General features: G+C 44.6%; 1 protein-coding gene across 1 annotated transcript in view; it reads left to right on the forward strand.

Annotated features, from left to right (window-relative positions):
* ITIH5 (inter-alpha-trypsin inhibitor heavy chain 5) overlaps positions 1–17,324 on the forward strand; it is a 45,708-nt gene that overhangs the window by 15,073 nt on the left and 13,311 nt on the right. Inside the window, exons 6-7 of the mRNA XM_063397075.1 lie at positions 3,454–3,623; positions 4,618–4,734. Coding sequence (XP_063253145.1) covers positions 3,454–3,623; positions 4,618–4,734 — 287 coding nt within the window. The remainder of the gene's footprint in view (positions 1–3,453; positions 3,624–4,617; positions 4,735–17,324) is intronic.

Below are 17,324 nucleotides of genomic sequence, written 5' to 3' on the forward strand. Positions count from 1 at the left end.
TCCAGATATCAAGTGCTGCCTAAAAAAGAAACCTGGGGGAAGATATAGGAACTGTGTTCAAGAACATAAAATACTGCTGCAAGGAGGAAAAGAATTCTGTGCCTTCTCTGTCAATTACCAAAAAACTACAAGAAGTCATGAGTTTATAATCCACAAGGAAAAATGTAAATTAGGCACTGAAAATGTCTAACAGTGAAAAAAGTGAAGCTCTGGAAAGGACTGGCAAGTGCAAGCACTGAGTTTCCATTTCTGGAGGTCTGGAGTGTTTCCTAATTGTATCAAAAAACTAAGCAGGGAGGGATTCAGTTTGGGAACAGGGGATGAATTAGATAAGTTACCTTCCAGACCTGATTTTTGTTATTCCAGGGGAAAAAAAAGTTTTCTTGGACCTTTTCTATCAGACCATTTTTTGGTTTTTAACTTCTGTCCTAGGGATGGAGTAGAGTGGCTGTGAAGAGAATGGGAGATTCCTCAGCCATTCTTGTCACTCAAAATGCCGTGTGAGACAGCCTTGGAAAATTCCTCTCCAGAGATCCCTAAAGCACTGTCTGTGTTAGAAGGCTGACATTTATCACCTCCAGAGAGTGTTTTGAGGAGCAATAGAGGGAGACAATGTGATCCTCATGCTCCACCTAGATTCCACATTGCTTTAAAAAACGGGTTACATGTGGTTATGCTCATTTAACAGGTGGGGAAGATGAGGCATGGAGTTGCTACCAAATTAAGCTGATTTCCAGTGGTCCACAGAAATATTAAGACTGGAGCTCATGCTGTTTTGGCCCAGCATCTTGTATTCACCCATCACTGTATTTATGGCAGAGAAACATGGAAGTGCTGCCCGAAGTGCAGGAGGAATAAGGAGAGAGCTTCTGACTGAATCTCGCTGACCCTGGTGTGGTATGGTCAGACAGCCTAACCCACAGAAGGCTTTCCTTTCAGTTGAGGAGAAGCAATGTGAAATCCCCAGATCAGAGATTATAAATGAACTTTAAAACCATTTCTATATGTTCTACGGTTTTCCCACATGCTGGCAGTTAAATGGGATTTCTGGAAGCAATAGAATATAGATGGAAAATTCAAGAAGGCAGATACAAGCAAATCTGATGCATTCTTTATTAAAAACATATTGTATCTGTTGATTCATCAGATCAAAGGGCAGCTATAAAAATAAAACCAGATCAAGACTGAGGTAAAACCTTATAGCGATGATGATTTATAACTTTTTCTTGCCAGGAGAAATCTGAACTGTATATGGATTTTAGAAAAAATGTTAAAGCTCTGGGTAATCATTTTATAAGCCCCCTCTAAGATACAAAACTAATGTCCGTATGTGATTTCAGTGTGTTGGCTGGGACCTCCCTCTCTGTTTCCATCAGGATGAATGGATTGGAGCTCTCACAGCATGAGAAGCTCTGATGCACTCAGTTCTTGATTTTACTGAAATCGAGTGATACCTGTCATTCAGTCTCCTTGGACCAGGTTTTTGCTGAGGAGTTTTTTTCACTGTTCAGGTGTTCTAACTATAATTTGCTTGTGTAAAATTTGCTCTATGGTAAAACCCTTCCCTATCTCAGTGGAACAGTCTTGTGCCTTGTCTTTTCAAATGCACTCACAGGACAGCTGTGAAAGTGAAGCAAAATCATCCCAGAAGCAACATCCTAGAGTGCTATTGATTTATGAATCTTACTCTCATTCCTTTGCCTGTAGGGACCTAGATTGTGCATGGCACTTCAGAGTAAAAGTTACAGATTTGGCTAATCATTTCATAAATAATCAAGGACCCTAATCCTAGCATTTCTATGGACTTTGTCCTGTGGGAAATGAGTTAGGTAACCACTCCATAACTCCATTTTCCTACTTGTTAACAGGACATAATCACATATTTCTGGTTTTGTAAATCACTGTGGGGTCTGGATGTGAGGCTGTGTTCATTGTGGCTCACAGATGTCACATTTCCTTTCCCTAATGCTGCTCAAAGCCCTTTACAAAGGTGAAGTGCCACTGCTCATTACATAAACAGAGTTATTGGACCCCCTGGAATGGAGCTTTCCCAGACTGCCTGCACCTTGTCATTTGGATCAGTATTGTTAACTTATTGTTAATTAAAATTATCCTAAAGCAGATGTCTGTCTGGCCAGAGGTATCACACCCTAATCTCTGACACTCTTGACCTGATCTCCACTTGCATAGTGGAGCCTAGAAAATAAGCTTAGATGTAGGTATTTGCATTGTGTACACCTGAACTGGAACTGAACCTCTCCCATCCCTAATTTCCCTGTCATATCAAGATTTTTTGGGCATTTTTGGCAAAGATTTGAGATTTCCCCTCACAGTAGAATTAAGCAGCTGATTCCTACCAATTCTAACCAGCCCAAGAACAGACCTAATAAAGCTTATGTGCCTCAGAGGAGTGTTGGAATAATCACCGTGAGAGCTAAAGCACCCAAGAACAACTTCAGCTGACAATCTATACTTTGTGTTTTCAAAAGCCAGTTAGGAAAAAGGGGAAAGCCCTCATAATCTGGAGAAGTTTAGGGGCCAAATCAGTCTCATGTAAGGGTCCAGATGAAGTTCAGAGGGAAAGAACAGCTGGCAAACCAAAAGAGGGTAAGGTGGGATTGTGTTTACATAGAGAGGCGACAGGGAACTTCCACATCCCTCAGCTTTTAGAGAATGAGCACAGATAACAATACAAGGAGAGTTTCCTGCAGGGTGACTCAGATCTAAATATTTGTCTTTATCTGAGGTGCCCTCTGCCAGAGACATCCCTCTTTAATGATTCAGGAAGGATTTTCAGAGTTTAGGACGAGTTACATCTTAGGGATGCAACTTGTGTGACTGCCCTGGCAGTGCTGGATTTTGTCTGAATTAGTTAGACTGAAATTGCAGTGAGTGTAATGATAAACTTTTGCTGAACATAAAGGCAGCTAAGACAACTTCTTAAAATGTAGACATTACACATAAGACACTAGTCAGGTGTCAGTCACTCAGATAAATCCCACCTCACATGCCTGCAGTACGTCTGAACATGCCACCTCAAGAGTTCTTTATAATCAACAAGGAAAAATCTATAGTGTGGTTCATCTAATCCTGGAAGAAATGTTTAAACAGGTCAAATGAATCATACTTGCATTGACTGTCAGCATCTCAGGTGTAGGATCTGTGTCCTGAATGTCTAGAGCTGGCTGGAATGAACAGCATGTACATGTCTGAGGTTTTGTGTTTGGCCAAACAGAACTCAGTACAGGAATTTTCTACAAACATTGATATCCCTGAGAGCACTGCAAGATGGGTTTCAGTTTAAAGTTAGATTTTTTTAATCTCTCTTTTTTACTCACGGAATTTTCAATCCCAGCAAGTCATTCTGGCTCCATGGCAATACCACCTGTGCTGTGCTTTGACGTCTGTAAGACAACGGGAAAAACCTGTAATATTGTGGTTTTATCTCAACAGGTGATGTGTCTCCTCCTCCCTCTACTGTCATTGGGCACACCAAAACCTTAGCTAAGGTTACATTCAATCCCAGTGTTGTTGAGCAAACCAGGATCGCCCGAAATGGAATTTTGGGAGACTTCATAATTAGATACGATGTCAACAGGGAGCTGAGTGTTGGGGATGTTCAGGTACTGTACACATGATTCATCTTTTCTGTTTTATTAACTGTACCTGAGATGGTTTAATTGTTAGCCTGCTCCAAAATCCTAGAAAATGTTTTCCAAGTGAAGACTACTCCTTCATCTTGTAAGAACTACCCAAAATAAAACCAGTCAATTAACAGCCACAAATGGACTTAAACCCTGACTTCATTGAGCTGGTTTTTTGTGTCTGCTTTTCAGTTTCTCAGTATACTGGCTGTACATATCTGGATACAAGGCCAGTTCCTCAAACACATGTTGTGGCTCTGATCTGTGGGCACACACATTACATCCTTGCATTTGGAAGGAAACCCTAATGTCAGGGAAGGAGATGTGGAGGGCTCCAGTTGGCTCATCCAGTCTGCATAAACAGGGGACCAGAATTAAGAAAGATACTGATGCCTTAAGTTTTAGCTTCCCTGTTTTTCAGATTCTGTGCTGCCTAGGGGTGCAGCTCTGAGCCTCACATTAAGTGTCAGCAGCTCTCTTCACAGAGTAGGGAGACAAAACAAATCCTTTCCCAGGTGGAGACCAAAGACAACAAGTACAAGTTTTCAGGCCCAAAAAAGCATAAACAATGGTGGACTAAAGAGAGAAAACAAGGATGGGACCTCATAATCTGAAGCTGTAATTGGACAATCAAACCCCAATATGCAAACGGACCAAAACGTATAAAAGTGTGAGACCTTGTGACCAGTCATCCATTTTGTGACCCTTTTGGGTTCACCTTGGGTGTAACCCTGGCCAGGCTCTTGTACTGCTCAAGGTGTACCCTAAAGGCCTTTTAATAAATGCCTCCTTTATTCTCTAGCTCTGTCCAGTCTCTGTTCCAGGTCAGCCTTCCCAAGGCATCAATACCAAGGAGCATTCGTACCCTCCAGTGTAGAGTCACTGAAGGCACCCAAATACCCAAATATCCCATAATGATGTGTGTAGAACATTGCACCATGACCTTGCCTTTGACTCCCTTGCTCTTCCACAGATCCTCAATGGATATTTCGTGCACTACTTTGCCCCCACAGACCTTCCTCCCTTGCCAAAGAATGTCGTGTTCGTGCTGGACAGCAGCGCTTCAATGGTGGGGACGAAGCTGAAGCAGGTGAGCCCCTTGTGTCTGTTCTGGACTGCTCAGCTCCGAGCTCTGAGTGGCAAAGCTTGGTTCAGGCTTTGTCTCACCATTTTCATTCTGCAAAATGTTTGCTGTGTCTGAGGTGAGAGGTGGCTCTGAAGACACCTCAAGGTGAGATGATTTACCTGCAATGAGAAATGGTCATGTTAGTGGGAATGAGATGGGAACAAGGAATGTAGAAGGATTCTTCACTCTGTAAGAGTCACTGCTGCTGAAATTGAGCATTGGATTGTCTGGGGCAGTTCTGTTCTAAGCAGTTTGAAGAGAGGCAGATCAGGCAGAACTCCCAGCAAAGTTCATTCAGCAGACTCTTGTATTCAGTCTAACAGCACAGAGGAGACACGGCTGCCTTTAAATTACCTTGGCAAAACACTTAGTGAAGTATAACTCAGGAAGTTCTGCTGAAAGAAAAGTAATTTTGTCCTTTTTGAGAATCTGACTGTTTCAGAACAAATCTCACAGGTTTTTCCAGGGCACAAACCTTTATGTGAGCCACCATACCAAACTGAAGGGCACAATAAATATAAATGGAATATGGATCCAAATTATCTTCCCCAGTGACTAGAGAAGAAGATGGCTCATCAAGAGAGTTGTTAATAAGCAACCTTAGTCCTGTGCTGAATGAGGTCTCAAATCAAGATGCCTTTTTGAATCTTTAAAAAGTCCTGTGGACAGAGCCTGGCTCTTGGCTTTCTGTTATCCTCCTGCTGAAAAATGATCACTCTGCCTCTCAGAATAAACAGTTCTGGAACAAATGCCCCCAGTCCTGCAGGCTGGAAGCAGACAACCAGTGACCAAGTGTTGAACCAGGGAGATTAAAACTCCAAAGGGCTTTGGTTCTTTTGTGAGCGGCACAAGTAGTCAGCAGATTAACCTTGCACTATGAAAGCTCTTATTCTCCTCCTGAGTATCAGAGTTTCTTTTCATTACACCTGCTAAAAACAACACAGCCATTAACCCCTAAAGGTTTACTTCCTAGCCTAGGCAGTTTGTGCTGCTAAATCTCAGGCTAATTAGCTACAGAGGGGTTCCTCTTGAGTCTGAAGTGAGAGAAGTGTCTATCCAGAACCTTTGTTGAGGCTGTACCCAACTTTTTGTCTGTTATCTCAGAGTATTCTTTCTATGGAGAACCACTGGTACATTATAGAGGAGTACTATGGGATGGAAGCACTTATTTTCCTTTAATTCCAACTGCTCCAAAAAATACAACTTTATGGATTAAAGATCAAAATCATAAAACCTCCACCCCGATTAATCAATAAAAGACCAAAATCTAGGACTGGCTGAAAAGTAAACCTCTCTTGGTTCTCTAGGAAAGTGTGATCAGTTGCAGCCATGTCTGCTCAGTGTCCTTCCAGTTGTTGATGTCATTAAGATGTTTATTAAATTACAAACAGATTCCCTGGTGGCAGGATACATCTGAGCAGAGGAAATGTCTCCTTTTTGTCTTTTCTCTTGGACTCTCACAGCTGTGGTGATCTGTGGTGGTGTGTAGAGAGCTGGGAAATCCCATGGGACTGTCTTTCCTCATTTCTCTTTACTGAGTCACATGCAAGGTCAGCTAAAAATACAGTCAGCAATTGTAAAGAGTGCTCTTGTGGGTCAGCTGCAGTGACTATGGCAAAGGACAGTTTTTAGGATTGTATAAGCAAGGATGGGAAACATCAGCTGTGCACCATTTTCTGTAGCAACTGGAGGAGATTTTGTACTCTTCAGTCACCTGCCTTCACGAAGTAAATGGCAAAGTGACTCAAGTGAGGTCAGGGTTTCATGCATCCTACAGTTCCGACAACACAATTGTGAGTCATTTATCTTTTCCTCTCCCAAGGTTTTCCTTTTCCAACATGAATTTTTCATGTGTTTGGGCCATTCCTTTTTTCCTAAGATATCTCAGTCTTTGAAGCAACAAATGTCCAGTTGCAAACACATAGAGTGGGACTGATCAGCTTGAATGAAATCATTGGAAGTGTTCTAAAAGGGTGTGGATGTGGCACTTGGACACATGGTTTAGTGGTGAACACAGTGGTGTTAACCACAGTGGTTAATAATTGGACTTGATGATCTTAGAGGTCTTTTCCAGCTTTAACAGTTCTTTGGTTCTGTGATTAAGACCCTTGAAACATTCCCCTCACATCACTAAGAGATGTATTAGCTTTGAGGGGAAGATATTTCTCCTCAGTTTTCACAGCCTCTGAGCTCTGGTGATGTCCAGCAGACTCGGATGTGTTGCAGAGTCAAACTCCTCTGAGAACCTGAGCCTTTGCTACACTGGCAGGGAGATAAAATCCAGGAATAGGAAATTCTTGAGAATGATGAGAAAAAAATATTCATGTTTTCAAGGCTTTGCACATCATTACTGCTGTCCCTCTGGCAAGAAAAATCCCCATGAATGTTGTTCCTTCATTTGCAAAGAGACAGGAAGTTCTGTGTGGAATGGTTACTTTTAACAGCCAGGAGAGAGCCTGGGGAAGAGGTTATAACTGCAGGGTTACTGGGAAGCAAAATGATTTGCCCTTTGAGCAGTCTACCTTGCTGATTTTACAGTACCTTTGGCTGGGTAGAAGGGGACAGGGCAGTTTTACAGGGGTATAACCAGGAGAAAAAGGGGTCAGTTATAAGTTTACCACCTTGTGATTACCATCACCGCACCCAGCTTCACTGAACATGGTGAGAAAGGACCCTTGTTACAGAACAAGAACGTTCCAGGCTGTGAAAATGTTCACAAGAGGGTGGTTTTGCAGATTATTTTGAAGATGTATGGTAAAACAGAGTTGTTTCAGCCACAGATTTGTTTCACCTTACCTTTCCCACAGGCAATAAATGCCACACACTCAGTTAAGCAGTTGGCTTCACCGCAAGCCTGGCAACTTTTCAATGGTGCTGTGCCAGACTGTAATTTTCTCTGAGGTTAATTGCTGTAGGAGGAACCCAGCTGAAACTGGGACCTGCTGGGGATTTGCAAAGACCTCAGTTCATTTTCCTGTGCCTGTCCAAGGGACACAATTGGTAACCTTGAGTCACCCACACTGCTGGAGCCCATCTGAGGGCCCTGTGTGCCCAACCCCTCAGGCTCTGTGCCTCAGCACAGGCACCCCCGAGGAGTTTGAGGGTGCTGGAGGAGCAGGCAGGCAGCTGAGCACTCAATGTTCTCCTTCCAGACTCCTCTGACTTCTGCTGGTTGCTGCAGCACTGGCTGTGAACCTCTTGACTGTTGGTCCAAATAACGGCTGCTGCCCAGGAGAACAACCTTAAATCACCAGGGAACTTTGGAAAAAATGCTAATTCGAATTACAGCCTTCAGAGCATTCAAAGCTACTGTGACGAGGAAAGTTTTGTCAGGTTTTCCATTTCTGTTGGAAAGAGACAACCCAGGATAACACAGAAGAGCTGTCTGCAGCACCAGCAGCCCCATGCAGCTGCCTCCTGCTCAGGAATACCCCACAGCAGTGGTATCTCCATCCTCCCAGGAGGTGTGAATATGGGATGTAAGAAATAATACAGTAAATAAGACATCAGATCCATGTAGACTTTATTTGCTCTATGAAAATAAAAATATAATTTCTCTTCCAAGAGAAATGCAAGTACTTGTCATGCAGAAAAATAATCTGCCTAACCCTAAAACTTTTAAATAATGACAAGGTCATGCAGAGAAACAAGCAACCTTCAGAGAAAGATGCCCTCAGGTATTCAGAAGGGGAGCTTCTGGTTTTAGGACTAACAGCCAATTTTTTTTCATGCTGAGGCAGTAGAAGCAGAGACAAAATTTCCCAGGAAGATCCCAGACCACCTATAAAGTGCAAGTCCTTTAACTGAGTTTGGAGTAAATAGGAGGCAAAGGTGAAGGCAGAGTTTGCATGGAATTGCTGCTGAGGCTTGAACTGAAAACTCATGAAGACACTGAGAGCTGTCCCCAATGTTTCAATTGGACCATCACTGAGTTCATCAAAGGATGAACGGGAAACTGGTGCTGCAGATGTGCCAGACACAGCCCAGTGCCCACCAGACAAGTCTGTAGTGAAATGGAAGTGGCTAGGTGAAGCTAGGGGAGACAGCCCATGGACTGGGATCATTGAGGTTTGTGTACCAGAGCTACAGACAGCACAGCTCTTGGTCTGAGACTGGGATGAGGGCCCAGACTGGTGTTTAAATGGGCAGGAGAGTGGGTGCAGGCCCCAGCTGGGGCTGGGCAGAGCCATTAAAGCCTCTTGGTATCCTCACGGCTCTGGCAAATGCATAAAAGTCAGTGAAGTGAAAGATCTTTCTTTAGTAGTCTTTTCCAAACTGGAATTAAGGTGTTTTTTTCCAGCTGCTGGAGCAACACCTGGAAGCCAAACCTGGCTTCTGTGTGTGTTTTCATCGTGGATCTGTTATGTGAATTTAGGTAGGTTATTTTCTTTGCCTGTGCTTGTCTCTTTGCAGAGTCTTGTCTCTTTAGCTGGCAAACCCATGTCTGCGCTTATGGCTGTACAAAGATCCCTCAAATCCAAAAGACACCAGATTTTTGTTAAGCCTGAAGTTATTAGATTAGCACTGTTTGCAGCAACACTGCTTTTTCCAAGCAAATTCCCTTTCACCCTAAATCAGGGTGTGCCCTACACGTTGCTCAACTGGGACCATTTGTTTCTGGCAGTGGAGAGCAGCTGAAGCTCAGAAGTGCTTGTGGCACCTCATGTGGGATCCTGTTGGAGGAGGTCTTGAATGTATTCCTGTCATCAAACCGTGTTCACAGGTAGCTCTGAGGTCCCCATGATGTAATCTGAGGTCCCTTAGGAGTCAGGGATATGATGCTTCTCATATGTCATGAGGAGAGAACTTTTTCTTGGATAGTTACCCCTGATGCAGTGATATAATCTTCTTCAAAACATCTGCTCTCTTCTCTGCAGAGTTTTGGGCAAAGAATTGGCTTCTTATTGTGCGTGAGGCAATGGTTTAGGATGGGAATGGGCAAGGGAAGGGCTGGAGGCAGAGATATGCAGGAGGGAATGGGGATCCTGGAGCTGGAAATGCTGAGGGGGTTTGGAAATGGTGAGAATTGGATGGGGGAAGGTTTTGGAGAACTCTGAGGGCCCTGTGGCTGACTCTTAGGTGGGAAAACTGGCAAGTTTGCTTTTTTAAAGAACTGTTTAGTTCCTTGCATTGCGTAATGCTAACCCTGAGCAAAAGTGCTGGGTCTTTGCTTGAACCAAAAAAACATGGCCACCATCCCTTACTCACTGGAGATCAGAGAATCCTAGAATGCTGTGGATTGGAAAGGACCTTAAAGTGTGATAGTTTTGGCTTCTTTTTTTCTGCTAAGGTTAGGATGAATAATACAGGGGAAACGCAGGTTCGTGTTTGAACTTGGATATTTATTATTTCTTATTTATTTACAGACTCACAAGTCATGAGCTCTAACTAGCAAGCTAGAAAATGAAGGCAAAATGGAATTTTTTTTTAATCTTTACAAAGTCTTTTTAAGGACAATTTGTCCAGTTATGAAATGCTACTTAAATTATTTTTACTTTAAACTTAATAATTATCTTCTTGAAGTTGCATTGTGGACTCTATTAACTAGTTATAGAAAACCACCTAAACTTATGAAGAAGAAGGAAGAAGAAGGTGAAGAAGAAGGACTTAGATAATGCCTAAAGTCCTTTATCTTGACCTACACACATTACTGTATATTAAAATGTCAAAATTTTTGGTTTCTGGAATTCTAACATTAAAGATTGTCCAGTTCCAACCCCCTGCCATGGGCACCTTCCACTAGCCCAGGTTGCTTCAAGCCCTGGCCAACCTGGCCTTGGACACTTTCAGGGATCCAGGGGCAGCCACAGCTTCTCTGGGCAGCCTGTGCCAGGGCCTCACCACCCTCACAGAGAAGAATTTCTTCCCAATATCCGATCTAAATTTCTCCTCTTTTAGTTTAAAGCCACTCCCTCTTGTCCTATCACTAGGATCCTCTTGTAAAGACCCTTGCACATGTCCTGTAAAAAGAAATGAAAATGGGGAAGTCACAAGGGAGGAGCAGCACATCTCTCCTGGCAGGTTACACCCATGGATAGGATGTTCTGAGGAGGGGCTAGAAAGCTTCAAATGTGGCAAGTTCCTGGCTGCTGAGAAACCCACTCTGTGAGAGTGGCTACATGATGAAGGGTGGGGAAATCAGTATGAAGAGCATGATAAGCTGGGTTTCAGCTCAATTCCTGCTCTGTAACACAGTGGTTGGTGATTGCTGAAATTGAGGGGATGTGTTGTGAACAGCTTTTGGGCGTGTCAGCTCTTCCCAGCACTGTGTTGGGGCTGATCTGTGTGACAGAAAATGACAGTACCCAATTATTGGAACAGTTTTTGTGCCCTGGGATGAACTCCATCTTCTGAGGATGGGCAGAAGGAGAGATCTCAAGCTCTGCATTGAGGGCATGGGGCATTTTTCCCTTGGTGCTGACCTTTTTGCTGCTATCTCCATGGAAATTTTTTGTCATGCTGACAGGGTGGGGGTTTGACTGTCTGATGGGCACATTATGGGATCTGACTCCACTTAAAATGAGCTAAGCACAAGAGAAGAATGTGGCCTTAAGAGACTGCTGTGTCAGTCTGGCTGTGTGCCCACACAGCCCCGTTGTTTCCAGTGGGGTTATTTCAGTATAGCACTGTGGGGCAGCCCAAGCTTTTTCCCTTTGCCTTATTTACTGCATGGAATTGTTTACTGCTCCAACTGCAATCCATTCTGCACTGGATTCTGTAAGGGCTTCAAGTAAAGATGCCTGGTGCTGACCAGAACTCGCCTCCTTAAACCTTCTCACTGGCATTTATTCACATCCTCAGTGCTGCAGTGAGATTGCAAAGACTGAGCATCTGCTCTGCCCTCCAGACCCATGGAACTCTCAGTTCCTGAGAAATCAGATCAACTTTTGATCATCAGATTAGTTTTTCATGTATTTATCTTCATTATGCTGCTGGGTGCTAGGCAAGTGAGTTACCCCAGCTGATCACATCCTTGAAGGTAGTTTTATCATCCACTGAGCAAAAATTCAGTGCTTGCGTCCTGGATGGATGTGGAGCTAAGTGTTTTACTCAATGTTAAGTGGAAGATCTTTTTCAGAGAAGGCAATAGGAACAAACATTTGTTCTAAAGGATGGTTATTTTTCAGCCTGGGAAACTACAAAGCAACTTTTTTAAGGCCATATAGGGAGTCAGCAATGTTCAAGTGACCAGCAAAGGATCCAGGATGTTCAAGAGGGGGAGACTGGACCATGGGCTGGAGACAGACCTTTATTGTCCAGAATTCAATATTCAAACTCCCTCCCATCACAGGCCTGTGTCAGCACTGAACAAGATGCTCGTTGTCCAGAACTGCGAAGGAGTTTTCCCTGGTTACGCCATCCTTGTCTGCCAGGAAGAAAGCACAAAGATACATTGACAGGGACAGGGGCAGTTGCAGTTCCTCAGTTGCAGGACAATCCCTGTGGAGGCAGAAAAGGGCCAATTGTCCTCTCTGAGAGTGGGATGCAGGAAGGTGAAACAATCCAAGGATACACTTCTGGGTTAATCCTCGGTTTTGGTACAGAAGTCCCTGTTGCTGGCAGGTGACATGTGACCAGCATTATGTGGGCAGAAAGGACACTGGGACACAGAGGAAAGCAAAACTCACATGATGTGGCTTCTTTTGCTCTCTGTGTGCCTCGGCTGTTCCCTGTAATGTGGCAATGGTGCTCCCACTGCCCTCCCCTTGGCTCTGACCCAAACCAAATCTACGGCAGCACCTTGTCTGACCATGTTAGCACCACTTCAGGTGTGACTATGATACCAGCCTTTCCTTAATCACTGTACTAATTAATCATTTTGACAGACCATGGGGACATTGATGAGCTTTGGCTGTTGCCGTTTGAAAAATCCAGCTCTGGACCTTTTTATCAGCTGCCTCTACATGTTTGGAAAAGGAAAGAGAGAACCAAAGCACAAGAGGATATTGAAGAGGAGGAAGGAGCTCCTTTGGTTTTTCTCCCTATATTTTCTTGCAATCTTTTGCCAAACAATATATTCACAGGTAGTTTTCTCCTTTTTGATGTAGGAGATCTCATTGCTGAGCCCTTCCTTATTCTCAGACACATTACAGGACAGAGCTATGGCTTCCTAATTCCCTCTGAGCTTACATCTTGTGCCTTAGCCCCTTTCTTGTCAAATTTGGTTTCTCACAAGGGACCTGGAAAAACAAAGGGTGCTGAAATGTTGTCTTCTAGCTGTGACACCTTTTAGCACATGGATGGAGATGGCTCCTGGTCTGCTCACTGCAGGCTGTTCTTGTACATCCCTTCCTGTCAGTGCATCCTGTTTTCCAAAGGCTGTGGTTGGGAATTCCTCTCTGCTAGCAGTGCTCTGTGGAGTGGCTGATCCTGAGCCCAGGCAGTTTCCTGGTGTTGGCTGAGCTGGAAGAGGCTGTGCCACTGGTGATGAAGTGCTGCTGCCCAGCTGTTGCGAGGGTGGCTGGATGAAACACTTAGAAATGCTCCTAAGGCCATGGAAAGTGTGAATACGTGGGCTTGGGATATGCATTTTAATGAGGTGTTTGAATTCTCCCCTTGCTGCCCAGCAGGGCCAATGTCTGGCAGTGCCACAGCTCCTAACAACCACATATTGTGTCCCTGTGAGCTGCACAGCTCTCAGGGTAGCCAGGCCTCACCCTCACCCTGCTCCCCAAACAAACAAGGGACTGTGAAAGAAATGTCACCAGGATTCAGATTCCTCCTAAAAGGTGCCCAGATGGTCTGATGTCATCCCAGATGTCTCTGAGGCAGATCTTTGGCCCCCAAAAGGGTGAAGGCTCTCAGCTTTCCCATAAGAGTGTATATCTTCCCATGCTTTGCTGTACCAGTGTTAAAGCAAGATGAGGTCTGTCAGAACTAACTCCAAGGGCTGGCTGCAAGGGTGACAAATCACAGCCAAACTTGGGTGTAGCTGAGGGAGTTCTGCTCTTCCTGCTGTTGCTGGGGCTGATAGAGCTCTGAATCACCCTGGCTGTGATGTAGCAAGAGCCCGACATTCAGCAGCTGTGTCACCTGTCCAGGTGTCAGTGCAGAGGTGACAAGGAAGGGCAGAGTGGTGGCTGGGAGCTGGCTTGTCTCTTGTCTTGCAGGCTTGAGCAGGCTTGTAGGCTTGACTGTTTGCACATCTATCATTTAGACAGTGTGAGCTTCTCTTCTCTCCTCTCTCATCATTCATGATACACAGACATAAACTGTGGTCACTCCCTGGCAGTCATGGTCACCCCACCTGTCCTCAGCTGTAGAGCAGGGTTGGACTGCCCCAGGTTTGGGGGTGATATTTTGTAGCCCTGGAGGTGGCTGTTTCAGTCCCCAGGTTCCAGCTGTGTTGGCAACTCATTCACCAGCACAATTCCTCATCTCAAATGCAGTGGCAGTTCACTCTCCACCTCTCAGCACAATTTTATCTGTGCTAATTTGAGGGAAACGGAGGAATCTTCTCCCACCAAGTTTTAAATCTTCATTTAAAACTTGACTCTGACGTGTATAAACCATTCACAAATGATAAAAAAGGATTTTTATTCAGCTGTTCTGTATTGTTACTTCCTGCCATCCTCTGCTTTAATCCTTGCTCCAAATGCATCTACCCAGGTAAATGTGTTGGGAAAAGGATTTCACATTGCAGCACCTGGCACAGAGGCACTGGACCCCTAAACTCCTTTTACTCAGTGTGAGTGGGACCAGCTTATCTCCAAAATGAACCAGTATCATGTGCACAGCCATGGAGGAACGACCTGACCCTCAGCAGGGTAGAAATGGTTAATTTTCTGCCTCTTTGGCAGGAGTTTCGGTGAATGACTCACTGGGGCCAGGTGGGAGTGGAACTGCAAGAACCCCTCTGGCAGCAGAGCAGTTTGGGAATCCCATGGCAGCCACAGCCCTTGGCTCCTTGGAGCCAGGAGAAGTTCCAGCTTCTTACAAGGCCCTACAAGGACAGAAGCAGAAACCTGCTGCTGTGTCCCGGCTGAAGCTGCAGCCAGAAGAGCTTTGCAAAGCCTTGTCTGGTGTCTGGTGGAGATGGGAGGAGAGGGCTGGGCATCAACTGCACTTGGTCGTAGCCAAATCCTTCAGGATTTGAAGCAGTGCACTTTTACCAAGATATTCTCCTTATTAAAAGCTGGATTTTCCTGCCAGCTCCTGAATCATATCCAGCACTCTGAGGGAAGTCACATCTCTCTCAAAAGCCATTAGTGGGTGAGGAATGCTGGTAGATAGCAAAACGTGTTGTTGTTACCCCATGAGGACTGCAGTCTTTAGGACATACCTGGGGGTCCTTATGAGCTGGGAAGCGAGATGGAAATGGGAAGGGACAGGGGATTCAGAGCACTCTGGGAGAGGTGGAGAGACAGCTCAGCTCCTTTTGACTCCAGCAAGAACCAGAATGCTCAGGACGGGGCAGGATTAGTTCTCGAGGTGAGTCCCACCTTCTCTGCTTGAAGGCAATTCCTGACAGTGAGACAGGCACTTCCTGACAGTGACTCAGCCCATCCTAAAACCTGTCCAAAACAGATGGGTTGGATTATTCCCTGGAGGAGGCTTTCCCTGCCTCAAGCAGGATTAGATGTGATGCCCAGCTTTCTGATGACTGAGTGGGGAAAGCTGGATCCCACCCTTTATTTTTACTGTGGATGGAGGAAAAGCTGCAGGAGAATGAACCATATGGCCTCCCTCACTCTGTTTGCTTTGGAGCAGGACCCTGTGCACACACGCACACTTGTACATATGTTTGTGTGCATGTTACAGAAATTCAAAGGGTTTTGATTTAAGTTGCAGAGGCAAGCACAGGATACAGATGCCAGAATCCAGGCTGTCAGTGCATATCCATTAAAATATGGCAGAAGTTTTTCCTGGGAAAAATTGACTCCAACTCCATGGAGGAACAGAAATGAGACAAAAAGCAAAGAGGAAATGAAGGAAGGGGGAAGAGAGATGGTCCCAGCCCCACATTTGGCCCCTGTATGAGGGTGTGGGGAAGTGTTGGGTTTCCTGGGAATGTCTGTTTCAGTTCTCTCCTGATCCTTTCTGCAATTCTAGCTTGGATGATGTGTACACCAAGCTACTTCTGTTCTGTGTTGTTTTATCTTTTCCTTTCTTTTTATTTTGGCTGAACATAGGCAAGAATGTCAAAAGGAATTTGTGAGCACTAGGAAAGTGAGGTGCAGCCTCTCTGCAAGTAGGCCAAAGCAAGATTATTTCTCCTCTTGCCTTGTTCTCAGAAAACAGCAAAGCTTATCTGGGCCCAATAAATCCCTCTGAGAAAAGTGCGGTTTCACAGAACTGGAAAAAATCTGAAAAGAGGGGTTTTGTAATGGGAGAGGTTAAGCAGTGTTAATTGTAATCAGAGCTGTAATATAGATAATGAGATTTGGGGTGGTTTTTCTTCAAATCATTGCCTCTAGGAACCTCTGTTTCTCTCCTTTGTGGGAGTAGAGGGGGGATGTGTATGTAGGGAGCTGTTGTGATCTTGTTCCTTGCTTTAACACTCTGCCCAAATTCCCTTCAGCAGAGCTTGACATGGAGGCCTGCTCACACGCAGGATAAAAGCTCTCTATTTTCATGTTCTTCTTGCTTTTATCCATTTTTTGAGGGATAAATACTCAGGCCAACCTTGTTACCATGGACTAAATCCAAGAGTCCTTTTCTCTGCTTTGTGGTTGCTGCCTGTGCATGTGTGGATGGTTTGGCTGAACTGTGGGCTGGGAACCCCAAGTTTGGGGAACCTCTCACTTTCTGACCTTGACATAATTACAAAAGTAGCCTGGTTTTCCTCTCTGTAAAATGTGATGCTGCCAGAGGGTGTCTCTGAAGGGTGATGTCATCTGAATGATGTCATCTGAAGCATTTTTACAATAAAAGGGTGTTGTAAAAGAGGAGAGGAGATGAGAGAGAGTAAAACTTTCTCTTCTTTTTCAAACAGCTGATTATTTAGCCCAATTATGCCAGTTTCTGTGAACTGTTAGACTGGACATAGCCTCCATGTTTGGGGCAGGAATTCACCTTTTTGATGGTTTGTTTGGTGTACTTCATGATGTGAACCTGTGGGGTTCTCTCCTTCTCTTTGAAAGAATCTCTTCCACCAGCATTTGCTTTAATATTCTTGTCTGTGAAACAGTGGTGGGACGTGGAGGAATGTTCCAGCTAAGCAAATGGAGGGATTAATCCTGAGATCCCTGCAGGAACATGATTTGTACAGAGGACAGAAACAGGCAGGGAGAGTTTCCAGACCTGGCTCCAGAATGTTTGAAGCTATGGGAAATATTCCCCTTCATTTCAGGTGGACTGGGAGCCAAGGCACCAGCTGTGAGGATTAATTTGTTTGCAGTTGCATCATTGCATCATCATCTGCTATGCAGAATCCAGAGGGATATTGATGACACAGCTTGATCAGCCCTTTGAGCCCTTTCCCAAACTGTCTTTACATAGCAACTTCAGGCCTAGGCTTATGTGGTTTCCAGCACTGCTGATTACTTCTACATTTTTTCTGGACAAGCCCTTCACATATTTTCCTGACAGGCATGAGAGGAACCTTTAAATGC

This window comes from Prinia subflava, chromosome 4, assembly GCF_021018805.1.
Source record: "Prinia subflava isolate CZ2003 ecotype Zambia chromosome 4, Cam_Psub_1.2, whole genome shotgun sequence".
Lineage (NCBI taxonomy): Eukaryota > Metazoa > Chordata > Aves > Passeriformes > Cisticolidae > Prinia > Prinia subflava.